Source organism: Cyrtonyx montezumae, unplaced genomic scaffold (genome assembly GCF_038088225.1).
Source record: "Cyrtonyx montezumae isolate F1298 unplaced genomic scaffold, pur_monq_1.0 scaffold_3, whole genome shotgun sequence".
Taxonomy (NCBI): domain Eukaryota; kingdom Metazoa; phylum Chordata; class Aves; order Galliformes; family Odontophoridae; genus Cyrtonyx; species Cyrtonyx montezumae.
In genome coordinates, this window is record NW_027072034.1 from 122,807,248 (window position 1) to 122,831,522 (window position 24,275).

The 24,275-nt window shown below is 38.4% G+C and overlaps 1 protein-coding gene across 2 annotated transcripts in view; it reads right to left on the minus strand.

Moving 5' to 3' along the window:
• Nucleotides 1-24,275, minus strand: part of SYT1 (synaptotagmin 1) — a 340,150-nt gene that overhangs the window by 42,700 nt on the left and 273,175 nt on the right. For both annotated transcript variants that reach the window (XM_065743252.1, XM_065743251.1), the window contains exon 9: nucleotides 9,217-9,334. In XM_065743252.1, coding sequence (XP_065599324.1) covers nucleotides 9,217-9,334 — 118 coding nt within the window. The remainder of the gene's footprint in view (nucleotides 1-9,216; nucleotides 9,335-24,275) is intronic.

Here is a 24,275-nt window from a genome sequence, read left to right on the forward strand (position 1 = left end):
ATGTTGACAAGCATGTGATAGCTTGCTGATGGGAAACAACTGATATAGCTGAGTACTCCAACAGCTTCCTGGAACCTGCTGCAGAAACACAGCCCCTCACAAGAATATGATAATGATAACGGCCCTGGAGCCAGCTGTACTGCACAGACCTCTGGAGAGACTCAAACAGAAATTAAGATGCATTCTCAGTAGGGCTAAATGGGGACATTATCATATTCTTTCCATTGGAATGGTGGATTTAACCTGTAGATCCATGTATATGAAGTGGTCTATGACGCCATCAGGAATCAGAAGAAAAAAAAACGGTAGCACAAAGCAGGTTTGATAGCTGAGATTAAACAAAACCCTCATTTCTCCGACCTGAAGCAATTCCTACAGAGATGCTGCTGAGCTGCAGAGATTATGTTTGCATCCTGAACTCTCTGTGTGCCATTATTTAAAAGATAGAACTTACTAGTATATCATGAACATTTAAAAAAAATGTATCTGTATTAATACTTGTTTTTTGACGAACTTAGATCTGAGAGATATTATGTTGTGATAAAGCTCACATTACAGAGCTTACAAATTCTGCCTCCATTCTGCCTTCACAAGTAGAAAACAACTTGGCTTTCTAGTGGGTGGGATTCCTTATGGCAGATTTCCTTTTAGGCATGTTTTGCAATAAAAAATCTAAATATTATTCACTGGGCACTGGTCAGTTGTGTTAGATAACATTTGAATTTTACACTCAAGTAAACAACTTTATATCTGTTGGCTTACATACTAGACAGATGCTATGTGATCTGTGCTCTATTTGTGTCTTTCCTTAATGAGCATTAAATATTTTACTATTCACTTATTATGTTAATATCTAACGTGATGGAATGACACAAGAAAACCCTGCACATAAATTATTTTGATTTAGAGACAGTAAAAAATATCTGTAAACTTGGACAGCTCAGTGGAAACAAAGAATTCAGGTAAGGAATCAGCAATTGCATATTCTTCTGCAAGAGAGCAAAAAGGCAGCATAATAAACAATAATGGATGACACGCATCAGTTGAGAGAAGCAGCCATCTTATTCAGCAACACTTCCATAATGCAGAAGAAAGAGTATTTAGTTTAAAAACATATTGTTATGAGATTCCGCAGATTCCTCTTACCTTTTGGCCTTGCAAAACAATTGTCTAGCACCTCAGCTGTCCTAAACAAACTGAATTATGTAGATAGTTCACTCATAACAAGCCTTGTCTTCCTCTTCAATACTTGTGAAAGTTTCAAAGAAGTGATAAACACACTTTACAATAATATGCCTGAAGAGCTCAATTGTTCTTCCAATTTTTTTTCCAAAGAAGATGTAAAGAGATCTTCATCATCATACAGAAGATCCTTGTGAAGTCAAAAACACTCACTGTGCTGACTTCAACAGCTAATAAATAAAAGCACAAGAAATAGTAGCTAGGAATTAAACCCAGAGAAATTCTAACCTCCACCACACAGGAATATCTTTACAGAGATGGAAGGGGAGCGCAATGGGGGGAAGTGGCATTTTCTAGTCTTCAGTTTTCCACATTGTTGGCAGGTAATCAAAACACTCTGACTGACAATTCTAAGACAGCGGGGCCTGTGCTGGCCAGCTGGAGCAAGCCCCAGATGTTGGCTTTTCCACCTCATCAATAGGGTCATGGGATAAAAGTGGAGAATAAAATTTTTGTAAAGAGAATTGAGATTCATTTGACTCTCCTGAGCTGCCTGAAAAATGAGAATAACTGAATGCTGGCACATCAATATCAGACAGCAACAATGTTGTATTTATCTCTGTTACCTAGAGAAGGTAATGGAAACTTTTTTTTTGCGGGGGTTGTCTAAACAGAAGAAAAGGGAGAACTTGACTTCTGCCTTCTGTTAGGAAGCTTCTGGAAATTGAATTTTGGAAATGGCAAATGGGAAGACTTTTCATTTTTGTTGAAATGACATCTTGTAGCTGCAAGTGGAGAGCTTCATTTAGCAAATGTGCGAGCAGATTTGAAAAACTAGTACAGATAAAACATATATGTAAGGATACAGACAAAGAAGCAGAAACACCATTTTTTCCTCTCTCTCTCACCGCACTAATGTAAACACTTTCTCTGTCTTCACAGATGTACTTCCAGCACAGTATACAAGAAGAAACACACAGCTCTCTTCTCAGTATACAACCCCTACTCACTTCAGGCATAATTCAGGATTGGAATCTAATCTTTAAAATGTTTCTTTCCCAGAGATGCACACACGAAGGGGCTACACTTCAGAAACTGTGCTAGGAGGCCTACAGAAAGCAACCACCATAACGGCCTAGCAAAAACTAAACGTCTTTCTTGCCTGCATGGAATTAATCAAATAAAATATGCATGTGTGCTTTAAAGCAGTTCATAAATATAATTTCAAAATTGCCTTTTTCTTAACAAAATCTTAGAAACTTCATCAAACTTCAAATGAGTAACAGTGCTGATGTACTGTTCATGCTGTCATATAAACCTGTATGATTTTATATAGTCCTAAAAAGGAAACTCACCCCAATTGTAATTTTCTCACTTCCTGTGAACATTTAAGTATTCATCTAAACTGCATTTACAGAGATAAAGAAAGGGCATTTTCTTTTTGAGTTCATATTTTAATTGTTTTCTTCTAATCCATTAAAAAAAAAAAAGAAATGGGCTGCCATTTTCAGAGAGTAAAAATAAATTAAACTAGTTGTAAGAGAACTGACTAATTTCCCCAAGGATGTCTGAATCCATCTACACTATTTATACATCTATTTTACAGCCACTCATATAGATTTGGAATTCTAATGGAGTCTGAAAACTTCAAGTATTAACCATCTCATTTTCGTATAATTAATTAACACACAGATTTTCACGTCTGCTCTGAGACTGTATAAGCAAATGCAAACATACTATAACCAGAAAGAAGCACACACACAGAGTGCGTTATTTAGATGTGGATATTCAAATAAAAGAGTAAGAAGATTCTAGGCTTCCTATTTCAGGGAGTGGGGGTAGGGAACTGATAGCAGTGCTAGAAAATTGTGCCCAGTAACTGACAGTCCTCACAGCTGGGTGCTGATCTCCTCCTGTACCTTTGGTCAGGGTGAATGATTAAGGAGATGGACACATACAATAAGCTTTCTTTCCTTTCTCAAATGAAGAAGCTGTTCAAACACCTCCTAACCCAGGCGCTTTTGTGCCACAGTGTTTGTCCTAAAATTACTAAGGCTTTTCAAGGCAATGCCTAGAGGTTTTGTACAATTTCAGTGATAATCAGCTAACACAATCTCTTTTTCTTAATTTGAGACATAACAGGAAAAAAAGAGGAGAACGATTTGATGCTGCTTCTTTGTAGGAACTGCTGCATTTGATGGTTCATCTAATACAATATATTATGGTGTGAAATAGCCTGTAGCAAATGATTCAGTGGAAATTGTGTACTTGCTCCAAAATGGACAATTAATTAGCAGATTCTTTATAAGAACTTGCAAAATGCACTGAAATATGGGTGTTAATTTATCCATTAATGTATCCATTAACACGTCTTCTGTGATGAAGATGTAATTTTTACTGTCTTTTGATATTAGAACTATCCTCTTCCGCTCATCACTTCAGGTGATCTGATGTCAAAGGTTTGAGTTGTAATTAGAAGAAACAACTCCCCAACTTTTCATCCACTGAAAGAGAACCATTTTAGTCAAGACCCCTTGCCACTGCCCCTGCCCAGACCAAGGGAAGATGTCACCAACAGGAATGTCATTCTGGGTAGGAGAGAAAGAATTTAATATGACAGAGTCTGATCCTTTTCCCACTGTTGAAACCCAAAGAGAATTTACTGTGATGCTGTGAGGCTGTTTTGCAAGCATTAGAGAGATGTATTGTCACAGTCCCCTACTGCTGGAAGTTCTGCCAGTCACTGTACTGCAGTAGAGATATTGAAACACTAGATGGTACAGAAATCCTCACAGGAAGTAGACATCTTAAAATGTTTGCTAGTACTGATCTCCATTGGATTCTTTTGGGTGAGGCTAGCTGTGAATGCAGCTGTTTTTACTTTTGTCTTTTAATAACATTCTTTTCCTCTCCCTAATACTCACAGAATCATGTTACAATATGGATTATAAAAACACTATGGCACTAATAGAGTATTTCTCTTCCCATAATAATACATTTGTGTTAGATAGCTTTTAAGGTTTCTTATGTTTTAATGAAGTTATTAAAGTGAATGCTCTGTCTGCATAATTCATGAGCCTTCACCCTGTCTTCAAAGAACCGGTTTCTAAACAATATTTTTATTTTTCAAATCTTTTATAAGACTTTATTCAAAGCCTTTTGAATTTGAACATAGTATTTAAAATAAATGTGTAAGTGTAGAAACCCAGCTTTATTCTGATGTAGTACCATTTGGTCCCCTGCGATGGTTCTGATTTATAATATTTCCTTGACAGATACAAAGAAGTGCTTTGTATTTTCTCTTTATGGCTCATAAATATTGAGATTAGCTTTCACACATGATGGACTGGATTATGGGCTGCTTTTTCTGTTGCGGCTGTATCTGCAGCTTCCTGCAGAAGGAAGAGCACATGGATCCAATCACAGCCTTTGTATTTCTTTCTCAATATTAATATGGCATAAATGGATACTGATTAGGGGTTTCTATAATCTGTGAACTGTGCTACAAGCGGTAGCTGAACCTTTTCTAGTTGGGTCCTCATCCCCATTGGTAACCCGGGTCTGACCTTGGGGATGGTGAGAGGCAGCAGGGCAATGAAGATAAGGTGAGGAAAAAGCTTCCTACTGGGATAAGTGCCTGATAATTAGAATGACTAAAAATTAAGCGTACTAAAATAACGCATAAAACAAAAATGCAATAGCTTTCCAAGTTTTTTCAGAAGAAAAAAATCTCATTGAAATTAATCCCAAGAAGGTAAGATATGTTAAAGCTTGAAATTATTACCATCTACTAATAGATGATACTTTTTAGAAATAAAATGTTTCTCTATTAGTAATACGTACAGACACTGAACTTCTTAAGAAAAAGATATTTATGCCAAAGGGCCTGGGTAGCTAAACAGCCACAACAACTGTTCAGGTGCCAGCACTCATCTCAGATAATTTATTTCAAAGATTGGCTCAGTCAAAGCAGGGAGAGCTGCTGGAAATTGAACTGAAAGCTTTTATTTTGTGTTGGGAACAAAAATGAACATAAATGCCAGCTAAACACACTGAAATCTACAGAACTGCCTACATAAATGTGTGTTGGTATTGGGAATCTTTCTGAGTAATAAAAAGTATTGCATTTACTGCATTTATCTGCTAGTCAGATGGGCTACAGGTTTAACCAGCATCTTTTTCTTTAGAAAAAAAGAAGAAAACCCAACCAATACAACACAAGATCAAAATCACTTTTGATAAATCAGCTTTATACTTATTTAAATCAGTAACTGAAATCACTGCCACTAATTTAAATGAATATCTCACAGGGGAGCTGCAGATAATTTCTTCCATTTCAGGAGAAGAAGAGAATGTAAACCTAAATAATGTATCATAATTCATAGACAACCCTTGTGAACTGAAAGACATTGATGAGCTGCACTGTGCCCTTATCAAGGAATTAGATCGATTGTGTCTTTATGGACTGTTTGGAGAGATTAAACTGCAAGCCTTTTTAAAAATATTCTAAATCATCTAAAGGCAAATAAAAAGCCAAACACAGTGGCTTGAGAGTCTAAGTTCCCTTGATTTTCAGTAAGACAGAAGCTTCTTTTAGACGTTTGGGGTGAAGTATGCCTATAATTCCATGTAACCCCAGTTTTACCAAATTCAGACAAATAAAAATAATCTCCTTATAGTTAACATTCCTACATTTCACCTGCCAGATGTCAGATTCATTAAAAATGTATTTGAATATAATTTAAATAATTAAAATGCCATTTAAAAACATGCATAATTGTTCGCCAGAGGCCCTTGCTCACCGGAAGTAATAATTTCCACTTGTGGTGACTTGATGAGTTCAAGCTGAACAGTTCCAGTGCTCAAGCCAAGGTTTGCTTTAGCCACAGCCTGATGTTGCAATTAAGTTTAAGACCTGGGAGTTTATTGCTCAGATGGGTGATCTGGTTTTGTTACAAGAAGTCTAATAAATTTGATGATTAGTTTGTTGTCTTTTATCGACTGTCTGAAGTAATTTATGCCTGACATTTGACTGTCTATAAAATTTATGGAAAAGTTCAAAATGTTGGAGATAAAGACTTTCTTTCCACCTGCAGTAACCATTCAATGGAACACACAGACTGACTAGCGGGATTGAGGTATCACTACTAGAACAATGCTAAGAAAACTACTTGGTTTTATCTCCTGCTTTTGGTAAGTACTTAATTAACTGTGCTCTGTTTCTACGAAGTATAACCAAACACATTGAAAAACAAGCATATTTTAAAGTACGACTGATCACAGTTATGGATGCATTCCAGTTTTTGATAAATTATTAAAAAGAAGTTCAGAAGACCGTTGAGCTACAGTGACTGACTTTTTCTATTGGGACAACGGATATATAATTGCTAGAGTTTTCCCCATCACTGAAGAGCAAAGAAGATATTCAGTATAAGCAGTAATACTCAAGATGTTCAGGGCAGCAGCCAGAAGGAAAATGCAAAGCTGCCTGCTGTTTGCTGTGAATGCTTGGCAGACCTCCTGCAGAAGCCAGGACCGTGCTCCTCCATCATGAAATGCGGATAAACTCCACTAAGAGGCAAAAAGGCTAGATGCAAGAGGAAGAGGAACCATTTCCTACTGCCTGTTTTCTGCTTTTCCAGTATATTCTCCAAAACAAGAGAGAATAACAGAAAAGTACCTAAACTCTAAATATCCTAAGCTCAAAAGCGAGAGACTTTCTGGTGATTTTTGTCAAAGTTCTGATTTATTTTTTCCATCCATGAAACCTACATAATTTTCACCTCTTGCTAATGGTCTTCCTTTGGTGACAGTAAGTGCTCTTCAGCATATACGTAGCATTCAGTCTGAGACAACATTTGATTGTTAGCGTTTTCCCACCTCCGCTGCCATGTGAAACTTTCAGTTTTGCAAAACGAAAGGCAATTTTAGTGTCTAGAGAAAATAACAAAGAAGTGAGGAGAGTGTTCCCTAATTGAGATAAAATCCTGTCACCTTCACAAGCACTTAACAGTACCATACTCTGAAGGCAGGTATTATTTAGCGTGAATAATGACAACAGAATCTCAGCTGGATTTTAGAAGTTATTTCTGCATAATTTATTCAAAAGATAAATTCCCTAATGAAAGATACTGGATCCATTTTAAGCCATCTGTAATTACTGCCTCAGGAATACCATACTAGCTGCTGTTTATCACTGTCAGGGACTTCTGAATTCCTACTACAACCATGGCATCCCATTGGGTTTGTTTGTCTCTGAGAGAACACAGTGTTTCAAATGTGGTATGGCCCTACAAAGGAGAACAAAACTGGTAATTCCCCAGAAATGCATTTAAATGTCCTTTACTCTGTTTTGGCACTTCAGCACATAGCACATTCATTTCCTCATGGTTATTTCCAACACAATGCATTATGTTTTTCATCTGAAGTTTGTAGAAGGTTTTCAGTTTATTAGTACTTCCCCTGATCCTTTCCTTTCTTATGAGTTTTGTAGACATTCTCCATCACACTTCATTCAAAATTTGGAAAAAAAGAATAGATGCTTTGACTCATAGATTTCTACTTTAGTTTTAAAAAAATATATAAAAATATCACACTTCCTTGCTTTAAAGTTGTAATTTTTCGTTAGGAAACCATTAGAAAGGAAAAGTGCTTAAGAACTTTAATTTGCAATTGGTTTAGTGTAAGCACTAAGGAAACAAATACTGGTGTGTTCACATTTTAGAATGGGTGTTCAGAAAGTTAGATTTGATTCAGCTAACAACTACAACAATATTTTCATGTCTTTTACTTTATGATGTCTATTGCTGTACAGCAGAAGACTTCAGAAGCAAGTAAAATACTATAAAGGTTACTAGCAAAAGACTTCATATCCTTTCACTTTGTGAAGACCCTCATGTTACTGTTCCTCAAAGGCGGTAAATGAAACCTACATGCTTATTGTGAGCAGGCCTCTATTCTTATCTATATTTTAGATATACCTCTTACCTTGGGCTAAGACTATGAGAAAATGAAAACCACTTTGAATGAAACACTTTATCATTGTTTGTCACTTGCTACTTCAAGATGAACAATTACATTGGCCATGTGGTAATGACAGCTGCAAGTGTTAAATTCTAGAGCTGTGATAGAAGTATCCTCGTTCTCAATGGTCTGTAAAAACTACGTCTTTTTAACAGACGGTATATAAAATAAACTTCTCCTCCAAAGGCCTCTCCTTATGAAGCATCTTGTTATTTAATTTGATCTCAGTTAATTGGCAAATTCAGGCAGTAATCTGTGTCCAAGATTTCAAGACACAGAGGAGAGCAGAATCCTGTACAGAGCTCCAGCAGGACCTGCGACACAGCCTCAGTGCCCTGAGCTGACGACACCCTCCCCTGGGGATGGCATACCTCATCCCACTCACTGCTTGCATGGCCTTATGATGAAGAAGGGCTGCAAGGACCATCTGTAGGTGGGAGGTATCAACCTCATCAACTCTCACAAGTGGAAGATTGTCACTGGGATTGCTGCTATACATATTAATGCAGCATACTCCTAAATCAGCTTAAGGGAGCAATCACACCTGAGCCCTTCAAATGCAGAAACAATTATCCTAGCGCCTCAACCAATAGTCAGCAGTGACCTGTGTTGAGTTTGCCATCAGTAACATTGTAGGGAAACGCTCACATTTTATGAGATTAAACAGACAATAGGAATAGTAGTCAGGTTTTTCTTTTCTTGTCGGAATAGTCCATATTTATCTCTAGGTAACAGGAGAGAAGGAAAGTATAGAGAGCACTATCTGACTGTTTAACTTCTCAGACCTTGTCTCAGACTGGAATGCAATATATAATGAAATTTCTCTTTTTAAGCTAGAATGAGTTCTGATATACTCAGTCATGCCCTAAGTTTCAGAAAACACAAAATGCATTTTTCAGATAGTGAACAAGAGCCCTTACTCTCTCAACAAAGAGCTCTCCAAAGGAAAATGAGCTGATTTCCTGCCTTATGATCCTGAAAAACTCTACAAGCAGATTTTCATGCACGTACCTGACAGACCACCGACATCCATCTTCTTCAGGTTCTTGGCCTCCAGAATGACAACAGTCAGCTTGCCGGCAGTAGGCACATAACGGAGGGAGAAGCAGATATCACCCAGCTTTTCTTGCTGTGAAAGCAAACAAGGCACAGCGTTATTTCTTTTTCTAATCATTTTGAATCTTTTAAAAATATAATTTTGAAAATCCCACAGAAAATTAGCAGGATTACAATTCAAATTCCTTTTGTAAGACAGGACATGCAAATTAACAAGAGATCTGCCACAGCATACTCAGAGGTACCACAAGGTACTTGAATCTTTGATAGCCTCAGGTCTGTCGTCAACAACTACAGTTTGCAGCAACTGCCCTGTACAGGCACAAGTGACAAGCTGTGCTGGCTGCAAAGCAAGTTACACTGCCCACCACTTTACCTTGGACGATCAGACTCCCACAGATACTTTTTGCTCTTTAAAATCACCAAAGCATTATTTTTTCCGGTTTGTGTTTCAGTGGACATCAATTAACATGAACACACAACCACTAGACTATTTTCTGTTGCACAGTAATGTGGGTCTTTCTCATCACACTTAGTCACAAAAGCAAAACATACATAAATGCACAGCACAAAGGAATGGGTACTAAAAAGATGTCTCCTATCTGACAGGCAAACCAGGAAGGCAGACAGGGAAGGAAAGCACACAATGCATCCTTCTTCACATCAGTAGTGGTTGGAAAGATCTGGTGTTGTTTTCAGCCTTGCAGCTTATCATCTGCGATTCTGCCAAACACAAGCTATTGCAATTCATTGCTTGTACTTTCCTTACGTTTCTGGCAAAGGCAGAGAGGCTGTGCAGAATTACAGGAACTTTGTTTTAAAAGTAGATTTAAACTTGCAGATGCAAAAGAGGGAGAATAGCAAGACTACTGCTTAGAAATAGTCATTGGGATGATCTGAGCTGCTCTCCTCCTTCCTTTCATGCACAATGGTATCTCTAGAGGAGCAAACAGGTTTGCGTTGAGGCAAGAATAATCACGCAATACTCAACAGTCTGATAAGACATTTCAGATAGCACTTTTTCAGAGACAATGGTCTCTGCTTTCCACAGTTTATTCTGCAAGTATAGTATAAAGTGCATTTCTGTCAATCCCTGTGGCTCCAGTGCTTTATTGGAATAACTTGAAAGGTTGGTTGTTGAAAAGTTCTGGGGGTGTACTCAAGCTTTTGGTTACAACACTAAGTAATTTAGGCAGTATCATGCACCTTTTCCCCATGCCAGAGATACAAGAAGGACATAGCAACTGACCAAGTTCAGAGTGCCGTGACAAGAGACATAAAGGCTTAACTTTACCTAAAAAGCTGTGGGAATGCCACTGAAAACAACCACCCATAGACCCACAGATGTAGTTGTTGGTATTTCACAAAGAAGAGCCAGCTTACTCCCTAAGGACTCCACCATGGAAAATGCATCAAAATATTCTTTTCTAAAGGGAGCTCAAGCTTGCAAGTGATTTATGAGAATCTGAACTTTACACAATGAGCCAAATTTTCAGCATCAGTAGCAGTTAGATATAGATGTCTAGCTTTACAAATACTAGACATCTGTTTTTACAAGTTCTTTCTACTGATAATATTGCATATGCAATCTTAAAATAGTTATTTGTTTCAATTTGTGTAGCATATGTATCTAAATATCTCTGTCTGCAGAAGCATTTTTGAAAATTAAATCCTTACTGAATAGCAAGCATATATTCTACTTTTTTTCTCCTTGCAATTTTCTTTCAACAGCTCTTATACACAATCTTTTTTTTTTTTTGTCCAGGTTTGAATAAAGATCTTCAGTACGTGTATCTGAAGGATGCATGTGAGATATTCAGCTATATTTCAAAGTTTACATCTCCCTCCCATGTCAAAAAGGTGCATAGGTCTGTCTGAGAAGACTTCCTTGGGGATACAAAAATCTGCTTATGCTGCTTTTGGTGAAGGACTGCAATCTTATATCTTAAAAACTTCTTAGCGTGATAAAGTTATCGTTCCTTTCAATTTGCCAAAACTTAAAAAAACAACAACAACAAACCCCAAGTAATATCTATAAAGTGATAGATTCTGAACCGATTATTACAAGTTGGGAATGAGGAACGCTTGTAATAGATGCATAAAATCAGCTCCATGATCACCATGGAGAGAAAACATACAGAACAAACACAAAATTGTGTGTAATTGTAAAATGATCAGATGGAATAGAACAAAACAGCTCATGATGTTCAATGTATGTATCACACATAAAATACTGCCAAATACATGTGCCCATGTGCCCACGTATTGAAAACCGGCGTGGTTATGGCATACATCCAAAACAGATACTGTTTAATTGGGAAGGATTTCAAAACAAAGCAGCATGAATGATGAAGGATAAAACACTGTTTCTGCATGAGGAACAGTTAAGTACATTATGACTCTTCAGACTCAAATGAGGATATTGGGAAGGGGTATCTTAAAAACCTTCACCTGCCTGAGATGGGCCATAGCGATGTTATGACTTTCATCAAAAGAAGAGATAGAATCATAGAATCATAAAATAACCAAGGTTGGAAAAGACCTACAAGATCATCCAATCCAACTGTCTACCTATCACCAATAGTTCTCACTAAACCATGTCCCTCAACAAAATGTCTAAACATTCCTTGAACAACTCCAGGGTCGGTGACTCCACCGCCTCTCTCAGCAGACCATTCCACCACTCTTTTGGAAAAGTAGAAATTCCTATATCCAGCCTGAATCTCTTCCCCTGGCACAACTTGAGGCCATTCCTTCTTGTCCTATCACTAGTTACACAAGAGAAGAGGCTGACCCTCTGCTCACTACAACCTCCCTTCAGGTAATTACAGAGAGCAATTAAGTCTTCCCTGAGCCTCCTCTTCTCCAGACTGAAGAATCCCAACTCCCTCAGCCACGACTCATAAGACTTGTGCTCCAGAACCCCTCACCAGCTTAGCTGCCCTTCTCTGGACATGCTCCAGTGCCTCAATGTCATTCTTGCAGTGAGGGGCCCAAAACTGAACATAGTAATCGAGGGGTGGCCTCACCAGTGCTGAGTACAGAGGGACAATTACTTCCCTGCTCCTGCTGGCAACACTATTTTTGATACAAGCCAGGATGCCATTGGCCTTTTTGGCCACCTGGGCACACTGCTGGCTCATGTTCAGCTGAGTGTTGACCAATACCCCCAGATTCGTTTCCTCTATACAGCATTCCAGCCATTCTGCCCCAAGCCTGTAGCGTTGCCTGGGGTTGCTATGGCCAAAGTGCAGAACCCAGCAGTTGATCTTGTTGAACCTCATCCCATTGGCTTCAACCCAGCGATCCAGCCTGTCCAGATCCCTCTGTAGGGCCTTGCTACCCTTGACACATCCAGCCAAGTTGGTGTCATCTGCAAACTTACTGAGTGTGCACTCAATGCCTTTATCCATGTCATCAGTAAAGATATTTAACAGGACAGGTCCCAGTACTGACCACTGAGGAACATCACTCATGGCTGGTTGGCAGCTAGATTCAACTCCATTCACCACCACTCTCTGGGCCTGGCCCTCCAGACAGTTCTTTACCCAGTAAACAGTGTACCTGTCCAAGCCACGGGCTGCCAGATTCTCCAAGAGAATATTGTGGGAGACAGTGTCAAAGGCTTTGCTGAAGTCTAGGTAGACAATGTCAATAGCTTTTCCCTCATCCACCAGATGGGTCACTAGATCATAGAAGGAGATCAGGTTGATAAAGCACAACCTGCCTTTCATGAACCCATGCTGGCTGAGTGTAATCCCCCATTTGTCCCACACATGCCATGTGATCTCGCTGAAGATTATCTGCTCCATAACCTTCCTTGGTACTGACCCTGTAGTTCCCTCCTTACGACCCTTCCTGTAGATGGGAGATCCTGATGTCAAAAATTTACATTTTTAGCTCATTCCTGAAATAACCCAAGATGTCTTTTACAGCATGAACTACATTTTATGAAAGGACTCACTATTCCTCTCTATCTTTATAGGCTGCTATAAATCTCAACACGTATTCTTATCCTGGAAATACGGATTTCAGCTTTGCAATCTGCTCTAACTGAGCATGCAATGATGGGGTGATGGCAAAGCATGCTTCTCTGACGTTCAGTTTGGGAAATGCTCTTGTCTGAGCTAATGGTGAAGTTGATCTATCACTTGCAGCTTGTTCGGACTGGAAGAAATCAATTGCTTATTGATTTGTGTTATCATGATAACAACTCACCCAGCCACCTTGTATTCTTTGCATTCCTGTTCTATTACATGGTAGACTTAGTTTTAATTAGCCTGGCTGATTCATTAGCCTCTGAGTAAGACTGAAACGAGATATTTGAAAGCTCATCTTAGCCCCACCATCTCAGATGTCTTTGTATTCATGTATCAACTGAAACCAAAGGGCTCTGCCCTCATCCCTAGATTCACTGGGCAGTGCATTGGTTGTAGCACAGAAACATGCTAAATGTATTGTGCCACTATCACAATATCTAAGCATCTATTTTGGAAGGAATTTTTAAATTAATGCTATGTTTCTAATTGATCCTTTGATTGTTTTTTCTTGTTGTTGTACTCCTGTATTTGTGTAAGAATGTTATGTGTCAGGATTGTTAACATTTATAAAGATCTTATTAGGTTTTTTTTTGTTTGTTTTGTTTTTTCCTAAGCTGTGTGCCTCAGTAAAGTCCAGAGGAGGCATTTTACAAGCAGTTATTACCATGATGACCATCACCTCTCACTGGCTTTTCTCCATCTATAATCAGGTCATGCTTTGTGCAAATACTGCAATTGTCTACACAGGAAAGTATTCTTATGAGAGTATTTAATGTATTTCTAGCCTCTTTTAAAGTAATTTTAGCTGCGTGAAGCATGGAAAAGAAGCCAGCAGCACATAAACAGACAGTTTTCCATACATCACCAGCAAGCGGTGGGAAATGACAGCAAATGATGGGCTCATTCCAGTGAATAACTTGAAGAGAAAGCATAGGTACCTGCTTAAATGTAGTATTTTTTTTTGCTGTCCCTATGATCTGTAATAAATACATTTCTTGAATATTTTTTGCATTTTGACATCTTCCTCTTTGCTTTGCTGCTAAGTTTTTTATTCGTAAGCTGGTTTGTGTGTGTTTTCTTTTTCTTTTTGTAATTTTAAAGATATTTGTCAGGCAAAGTACTGCAAGTGGCAGCATTGCAATGAAGCTACAGAAAGCAATCACTAGAGGTGTGGTTTGCAGGAGATAATTACAAACCCCTGCAGGGCTATGAGGTACAGATGAGTGCTTCTGGTATGGTGATTATCTCATGGAGGTGCCTTATTGTTATTATGAATTTCTTTCAGTCCTCTGTATAAATAATTTATGTTAGTAAATTACTTTGATCTCTGATGGAAACTGTAAGTTAGCGTTAGAAACTTCCAACTGGGAGGTTCACAGACATTAACCTATTCATGTATAATGCCTAAACACCAATCAATAGACTCTCTCCATCTAAGCAACTTCATAACTTCATTCCATTTAAAGAGGACGCAATGAAGCAGAACGTAAATGACAGCACTAGTAACAGTTCTTCAGCTTAGAAAAGGCTATTTGAGGGCCTGTTGAGAACTTGGTCTTTTTAGAGAAGACTCTAACTCCTGCCTGTCTCATGTTTCTTCTTGTATTTGTCAGTAGTCATTTCTGCCTTGACAGCACACGTTCCTAATAAGCTACTGAGAAAAATGCTATTTATGCAGATTACTCTCATTCACACTGCAGAATCTCTTAACACTGATATCTATCTTCTTAATACAAGCAGTCTCCACATTTTTGTCTATGGTATTATGAGGAAGTTGACACTCACAGCTCTCTTGGTAAAACAATACCAAAGAAACCACAGCATCGTATTTTCTTTCTTAATTGGATCTACGACTTCAAAATAGTTAGTGGAAAGAAGGATATAAACACATTGTAGTGGGTTTCTAAATTCAATACCCAGTTTTGATTGTAGATATTTGCCTGAGCCTGAGAGAAACACAACAGAATGTGATTTTAGGTGAAGACCCAGAATACAATCTCCCACTAATCAATATTTGCAATACCAAGCTAACAGGGCTCATTATACAGTTTTCACACCAATCAAAATGTTTTAAAACTCTGTGGAGAAAATAGGGACAGCACAAAGGTGGATTATAAGCTAAATTAGCTTCTTCATAATTCAGGAAATCCAGGTAAATAGTAATGACAGAACCTCTAATTGCAATTCTCACCTCAGCAGGCTTTGGACAGTTTTGAAGCCACTGCTATTCTGTTGACATAAAGAGATCGAATATCCAACACGTTCTCTTGCCCTGGCAAATAAATTGTGAATGCATTTGATCACAAAAGAATCACACCAACAATAGTATCAGAACCTAAAAGATGCAGAAATGGATGGCTTGGACTGGCCCTCACTACAGCTGCCAGAAGACCAAGTAGGAAGAGTTAGCAACATGTATCTATGTATGTATAATATATATTGTTCCTCCAGGTCAAATAGAGATCATATTGAAAAATGAAATACTTTGGGGTTTTTTTTTTTTTTTTTTGCTCCCCACCCTGTTTTTTCTAAGACTGAAATTTTACTGCCACAATAGCTACCTTTAACATTACTAGCTCTAAAGGCATTGACTTCAAACCCACATCAGGTATGAAGAAATTCTGGTCTTACTCTTGCAAATCAGGGAACTGATGAACCAACAATATTAAGATAACTAGGCAAAGGAGTGCAAGTGAGCAAGAAGGATATAAAATCCCAAGTACAGATAGTCTGGAAATAGGTAGTGAAACAGAAAGCAGAAGAACTGGAAAGAGAAACAAAAGCCAGAGCTAATCTGTCAGCACATTATTACAGCACTTCTTGAGATTCTCACATGAATATGGATGCACTCAGGGTACCAACATACCCAAAATGAATGAACAAGTTTGGGGATAAAGCGCTGAGAGTGAATAAGAAAGGCAGAATTCTTGCCAGCCTTGTCAGGCAAAAGTCTAATTACAGAAACAGATATTTCAGACTTGTGAAACGTTAACTATAAATGCAGTCAATACAAATGTAAGGATTTTAACTAAACCATTAATCGGATGAGCAGAATAATTCTCCTGCTGTCTAAAAGGATTTTATGCCCATGAATGGAGCAGCCGCACTGTTATACAGCTGGAAATAAACAGGTGCAAAATGCCTCTGGAGACAGAGAAGAAACCTTCATGACTGCACCTACTGCACTTTTGAATAAAGTATTTTAACATAATACAAATGTGAACAGACAAGTGCTCTGCCATGTGCCTCCTTATTCAAGGATCAATCTTTATTTGCAGGAATAACCCACTTGTCTCTCAAAGTATAAGATTTGTGATCAAAGATTTCTCCTGATTGCCTTCACTAACATTATTTCAGAAATGCTTTCATGGGTTATACCCTCTTCAAACGTACAAGCTTGGCCATAAAATGAAGCTCATGTTAATGCAAGTGTTAAGTTACAAGCCACATAGCAAGTAAATTAAGAAGCAAAGCAAAGCCAAATAGGTTACAGCAGGAGATCTCAAAGAAACAGAAGGTTCTTGAGGCAGGGATCCAAAGGGCTTGCTTCGAATACTGTTGAAAAAGGGATTAGCAGTGACAACAGTCTAAAGAAGAGATGTAAATGAGGCTGATGCTAGCTGAACAGTGAACAGAAATAGAAGCTAAAGTCCAGGAGGTAAGTTTTAAAAGGGAGTTTTAGAGTAGATAGGGAACATTCTTTCAAATAAAGTGAATTTATTAAAAGTATCAGGAGGTGGTATCTGTAGGGATACAGTCAAGGTATAAAGTAGGAGCATGGAAGAACCAAAAGAAATGCTTTAATTGCATATTCCTTTTCCTACTACAGTTCTACTCTCTGACTCCTTTGTCATACAACTTTCATACAACAGCTCTATTTTTACCTCTACTTAAAGAGAACAAACAAGCCTTCCTTCCTATGGGAATAAAGCTAACTTTTTTATCCCCTCTCTGAACAGCACTACTTGACATACAAATTATTTACAAATCTCTGCCTTCCTATCTATATCTATACATGTAGTAGTGTGTTGCATTTCTCTATCATGCCCCAGTTATGTAATAGTCTCCAACACAGTGATAAATCTGACTCAAAAGCAACTTGGGTAATAATGTGAACCAGTCAATGTTAAAAAAAAATAACCAAGTCAGGCTCTACCAGCTTCCTTCTTCTAGTCCTCTTCAACAAATTTTTAACTGTTTAGAGACAGTATTTCTATTACTGCTTCTAAGCAGAGAAAAAAGAGGAGCAAAGACTTAAAAAATCACACTTGATGGTCAACAGTTTAAAAGCATTATAATCAGCTGCCATCTTTCCAAATGAAAAAAGCTGTGGCTAAAGGCACTTGAAATCAGATTAGCAGAAACACACCCTTTCATTTCCAAATGAGAGACTGTGCTGAGTGTACTGAGTTCTTAATTAAAGAAGACAAAAGAAATTTCTTAAGTAAACAAGAAAGGAAGGAATGAATAAAACCAAGCAAATACTGAAAACCAGCCTATGATGTCAGAGTGTGACTCCCAGCCTACCCACAAATGATTGCAGCTAGCTGCTCTAACGATTGCATCTTGCTCTGCTTTGCTACTTGGCTTCTCCTCAGCTCTTGCCTGATCATATTTCTAAATGTCACTCACGTTTATGCAAGCCAGTGCGCAAAACAAAATTAATTTAACTGAATGGCACGTTAATATTATTACTTTTGACAGCATGGAAAACTTATTAACTATAGCATGTCACGAGGCTAGTCTTCTAGTGAGTCGTCTAAGTACAACACTGAAAGGAAATGAAATACAGTTGAAAGGTGTTTTTTTGGCTTATCAGACACCGTGAGAAGTCAAATCACAAAGCTCTTCTATAATTAGCAGAAAATTACACGTGCATTGCAATCACTCTACAGCAAATCCTTGTCATCTTGTGATAGGACAGAGGAAGTCACAGTACACTGCATGATTTGAAGACATCTCTTGAATAAGTGTGGGCACTGAAATGCTTCATTAGTGCAGTTTCTACTACCAAGAAAGTGTCTTATTTCCAAAAGCAACTGACTCAAATAGTTTAGGCTATGGGTTGAAATTACAGGACACGTCAAAAAAAAAAAAACAAAAAAAACCACAAGGCCAGTAAATAGCAGAGAACTCTAGTTAAGAATCAAATCAATTACAGACTTTTACTTGTATCCAAAATAGCATCTTTATATAAGGTACTTTTTCCCCTTAAAGTAACGCGTGCAGATTTTGGTCAGGATCAGTGTTGCATTATATGTAGTGCTATATAAAAAATCTGGCACCTACAAAGTCCTTGCTATAATTACCAATAATTTTCAGTCAATGACAAGACAGAAAAGGCAGATTTAACAAACCAGTAAGTAGGAGGGGCAAAACACAATGAATTCTCTATGGCTCCTGGTAAATCTGCTGAAATTCTGCACCTTCAGTGAAAGACTATCGTGTAAATTCAGAGACTCCATTACTGAAGATATACAGTAAATTTCTATTTCTCAGTGATCTGCAAGAGTCACAAACAGAACCTCACAGGAGTCAATAGATTATTACACCCTTTCCCCTTTCCTCTGGAAGGAACTCCTGAGACAAAATTTCCTTGCACCAATCACACCTACATTATAAATAAATGGCTCCTTTTGCAGTGACACTAATGCGATCTAGTTTGTTCATCTCCTGTGGACATATGCCCTCACTTCTTGCTTTCTGTAACACTATTCAGCTTTCATGTTGCCCCATTTATATCCTCTGGTACTACTTCCAGTTCTTTTCCATGACCCCAAATCACAAACTCCACACAATACAGCTGCTGTCTTCAAAATCTCCTAAATTTGCAATTAGACAAGAGACGTTACACGATGTGGTTGGTTGGTTTGAAACTAGAAACCTACTGGTTAGCAAGTAGCAGGCTACAGAGAGCATGTCAGAACATTACACATACTTAAGAATTTCCCTAAACAGGGCAAGAAGCTGTTTCTGTCCTCATTCAGCCATCGGTTTTCATTAAACTTACAGGAGCTGCCTTATCACACACCCCAGCTTCATGAGAAGTAATGTAAAACAGTTCTGGACCAAACCAGTCTGTGCTTTTATTTTCATAGGAAGAAAACTCAACCACATTGGCAAATTGTGATAATTTGCAGCACAGCAGTCATACTGATGACCTGGAAGGGGCTGGAGAGAAGGAACTGCACAGGCAAGCTGAAAAGAAATGGGATTTTTAAATGGGAAAGCTATGGACAGATGATATGAGTTAAAAGACAGTGAGTTAAGTCTTAAGACAATATAGTTCTCCACCTGTAAATTATCCAGATTAACCTCCATAATCTAATTCAAATCTAAGCCACCTATTCCATTTACTGCTTTATATATTTCTTTTTCTATAAACACTGGCATGATTTGAAATCCTATTCTGTATCACTGTTTTTCCTTTGGAAAGGTTTCTTACATGACCTGATTGTACTAGTTTTTGTATTTTTCTTTTTTTCTAGAGCTTCTAAACTTCCTAAAAACATGAACTAAAGAATACACAGCTGGAGAAGAGGTAAGTTGAAAACTCTCAGAAGTGCTCTTTCTGTAGTGCTTTCTCATTTCAGGGAAGTCAGAAGTATGTAAAACACTTTCTCAAGATGACTTCAATATTTTTGTCTTTGGATCCAGCTGAAATGAAGAAACTAATGCACAGCCTGTGAATTACGACACTGGACTTCAGCTTGGTAAAAAGTTCTGCTCAGTTCAAATGTGTGTACTGAAATCTCCTGACCTCCCCGTACCTGGCTCCTAGCTACTTCTTAAACCAAGCATTCAAGATCATACATTTACAAAGCTGCTGAAATATATGCAACTTCTTGGATTAATACATACAGGTAAAAAGCTTCTTTATTACTCCGTTTCTTCTGACTACTTCACTTTGAAAAATGCACTCCCTTAACACATTCTTTAGGAAGACAAGACAGCTCATCAAAGGTCATTGTAGCAATCAGTACCACACACTGAATTTCATTAATCTCTTTAGTAAAAGAGGTCACCACAGTCATCTACAAAAATCTAGGGAAGAAGACTGTACTTATCATGAGATCTCTGGCTCATTGATGTTCATTTTTAATAAATCTTAGACCACAAGGGAAATTCCAGAGGATTGGAACAGGGCTAATGTTATGCCAATCTTTCTCAAAAAAAGGCCATATAGGATGGAGGTGGTATCTATCAGCCATTTGCCTTTTATCAAACCTAGATAAAACAATGAAAAGCTCATAACACTTTGCATTAATGATGGTTTAAATGATATGGAATATAATGAATGTGAAGCCACATATTCATAAGGAAAATTGACCTTTCTGACTAAACCCAGATACATCCTGTGATTAGATTGTAGATTTGGCTGATGAGGGATCAGCTTGGATGGAATTGTTTTCTCTAGATTGCCTGATATGATGCTATGTTTTTCGTTCTAGGAGAAAAACAAAGTTGGTGACACACTGATGTTTATAGCTGCTGCTAAGCAGTGTTGTACAGACCCAAGGCCACTCACAGTGAGGGTCCAAGGAGTTGAGAGGGAGCAGATTTAGGACAGCTGACTTAAACTGGCCAAAGGGATATTCTATAACACATGAGCTCATGCAGAAGGAGTTTTGAAGCGGGGTGGGAGTTCACCTCACTCTCTTCTGCTAGTCAGGGACCAGACAGGCATTGGTCAGAGGGTGGTGAACAATTGCTAGTGCATCTCCTGTTATATACACTTAAATATATAGAAAAGGATATTAGTTATGACTATATAGTGGGGAGCGAGAGAACAACTGTGTGGTATTCAGCCACCTGCCAGGTAAAACCAAAACAGGGAAACACACAAAAGTTCTTTGAAGGTATATTGCAGTTTTTATGAATATGAAATTTTATTTTTCTACTGATAGAGTAAGCAGGTGATAAAAGAATTATCATAATGGTAAAAAACAATGCAACAAGTTGGTCACAGAAAAAGTGCGAAATCACCCAGTCAGCTGAGTCAGCTGGAACCAATCACACAGATTGAAAAAATAGAGCTTGGACTATTTCTAAATATCTACTGAATCAGGAAATATACCTTCCTGGGCAGTGTTTCCTGCTGAGCATTTAAGGTCATCAGCTACACACCATGAACTGCAAGTGCAATACTACGCAAAAGAGTCAACAGTAGAAGAGCAGAAGCAGCAGGTGACTTTCCTTTTCTGGCAAGATTAGCTTGAATGCTGCACACAGTTCTAGCAAACATATTGTTTCAAGATTTTGAGAAGTAGAAAAATGTGAAAAATCACAACAAGCAGGAAAACTGAAGAAGAAGCCGGATCATAAGAAACATAAAAGATGAATTTCTGCAGCTTTTTGAAAATATGACTGAAGGTGACTTGATTGCAGTATATAAATACATCCACAGAGAGGAAGCATCATGGATTAAATGCCTTGAAATTAGTGAAGAAGGGTAAAATAAATATCAAGGACTTGACACAGAATCCAAAAATATCCATAGAAGAAATAAAGTATACATCTTAAACAGGAGCTGCAGAAACTGTTAGGGATGTCTTTCTTCATTACCATTTGTAGACCCTGTTAAGAGTTTTCCATCAAAGCAGCCTATAGTAAATACTGGCCTACTGATACAAGCATTGTTAGTAAGATCTCATGCAAAATTTTCCAGTAGAATGTTCACAACCTGAAGGGCAGGTTGCCTGAGCTTTCAGAGTTTCAGTCTATGGCCACATAGATGTGACAAGATGTTGTAAATTGAGAATTAGAGGGTTTCTTGTTCCTTGCTCCAAAACAAAACACCAAACTTTCAAGCTTGTTAGAAGGCTTTCTTGTGCTTTCTCCCTCCCAACATGGCACAGAGGTAACAACTCTGCATTGCAGATGCAGCCTGTTTCCTAGATTAAATGGGATTATAGGATATTCTTTAAATTCTTCTAAATATTCCTTGAAGATTTAGAACTCCTCCAGATTTAGGGCAGACAACCTATCTCATTTTGAAAAGCTATCCAAACTGATAGAAAATAGTACCATTTCTAAATAAAATAAAGGTGTTTGAAATTACAGATTTTTTTTTCCCAGAGAAAAAACCAAATGTTAATGTTAGCTAGTCTAGGCTAAGTGCAAATAAAACATATCGGATTTAAAGGCCTGTCATTCTTAGCAAGTTGTAAGAACTCATATACTGGTGTCTTATGGCAATAAACCCAAGGAATCATTGAACAGGTGGGTTAAAAGAATTAAGGAGTATGCACAAGTGTTTATATACAAAATATTCACACTTTTGTGTGTAGTGCTTGTGCTTGAGGCTGATAAACAGCTAGTTTTCATGATAGGGAATATATAAACAGGAAAGTTTCAAGGCCTTAAATTCTTACCAAATGTGACTGATGTTTGTGCTTCTAGAAACTTATGCCAGTTGCTGAGTTCTAAAGCTGAAATCCAAGAAGGAAGCCAATATTCTCCAGTCATTCTGACATATGTGATTGCTGCATCAAATCTAGTAGAGCCTAATTCAAATCTGTTCTCATTTAAAATTATCGTATATCAGGCAATATTAATTATTTTTTGGATTTTATGCTTTTAAATATAAAAGTTGTAACTTTCAGTACACTAAGTGTGCATTGTTTTCTTTAGGCAAATGAATAAAAGTAAAATCATACAGTTCTCCATTAACATAAAGTAAAAGCTCAGTGTCACAGACAGATATTCTGAAAAAATACTCAAAACTTTTATGAGATATTAAATGATTCAATGACTTAAAGGGTATGGTTGTATTTTTTAAAAAAAGAAACATGCTGTGGAAGAACAACAGTTTTTATTCTTTGTCACTGAATTGTAATAGTTGCAGCTACATTATATACAATAAGTACAAAAGGAAAAAAAACAACCCACAGAATCAAAGAATTATAGGGGTTGGAAAGGACCTCTAGAGATGATCGAGTCCAGCCCCCTGCCAAAGCAGCTCCCTAGCCCAGGTTGCACAGGTAGGCGTCCAGGCGGGTCTGGAACGTCTCCAGAGAAGGAGACTCCACCACCTCTCTGCGCAGCTGTGCCACTGCTCCGTCACTGCACTGGGAAGAAGTTCCCACACACATCTGTGTGAACCTCCTGTGCATCAGTTTGTGGCCATTTCCTCTTGTCCTATCACCACAAACTGCAGAGAAGAGTCCAGCCTCATCCCTTTGCCTCCCACTCCTTAGATATTTATAGACGTGAATCACATCCCCTCTGAGTTTTCTTTTTCCAAGGCTGAACAGACCCAGGTCTCTCAGCCTTTCCTCATAAGGGAGGTGTTCCACACCCTTTGTAATCTTTGTAGCCCTCCGCTGGACTCTTCCAAGGAGATCCCTGTCTTTTTTGTACTGGCGAGCCCAGAACTGGACACAGTACTCCAGGTGAGGTCTCACCAGGGCAGAGGAGAGGGGGAGGATCACCTCCCTTGACCTGCTGGTCATGCTCTTTTTAATGCATCCCAGGACGTCATTGGCCAAGTTGCTCATGGCCAACTTGTCATCCACCAGGACACCCAGGTCCCTCTCCTCAGAGCTCCTCTCCAGCAGGTCATCCCCCAACCTGTACCGGTGCATGCAGTTGTTCCTCCCTAGGTGCAAGACTCTACACTTGCTCTTGTTAAATCTCATCTGTTTCCTTTCTGCCCAGCTCTCCAGCTTGTTCTGGTCTTGCTGAATGGCAGCACAGCCTTCCGGCATGTCAGCCTAGTCATTCCTCCTAGCTTTGTGTCATCAGCAAACTTGCTGAGGGTGGACTCTATCCCCTCATCAAGGTCACTGAGGAAGATGTTGAACAGGACCGGAGCCAGCACTGACCCCTGAGGAACACCGCTAAGTACAGGCCTCCAACTGGACTCTGCATCACCGATCACAACCTTCTGAGCTCTGCCAGTCAGCCAGTTCTCAACCCACCTCACTGTCCAGTCATCTTTTCCGCACTTCCTCAGCTTTGTTATAAGGATGC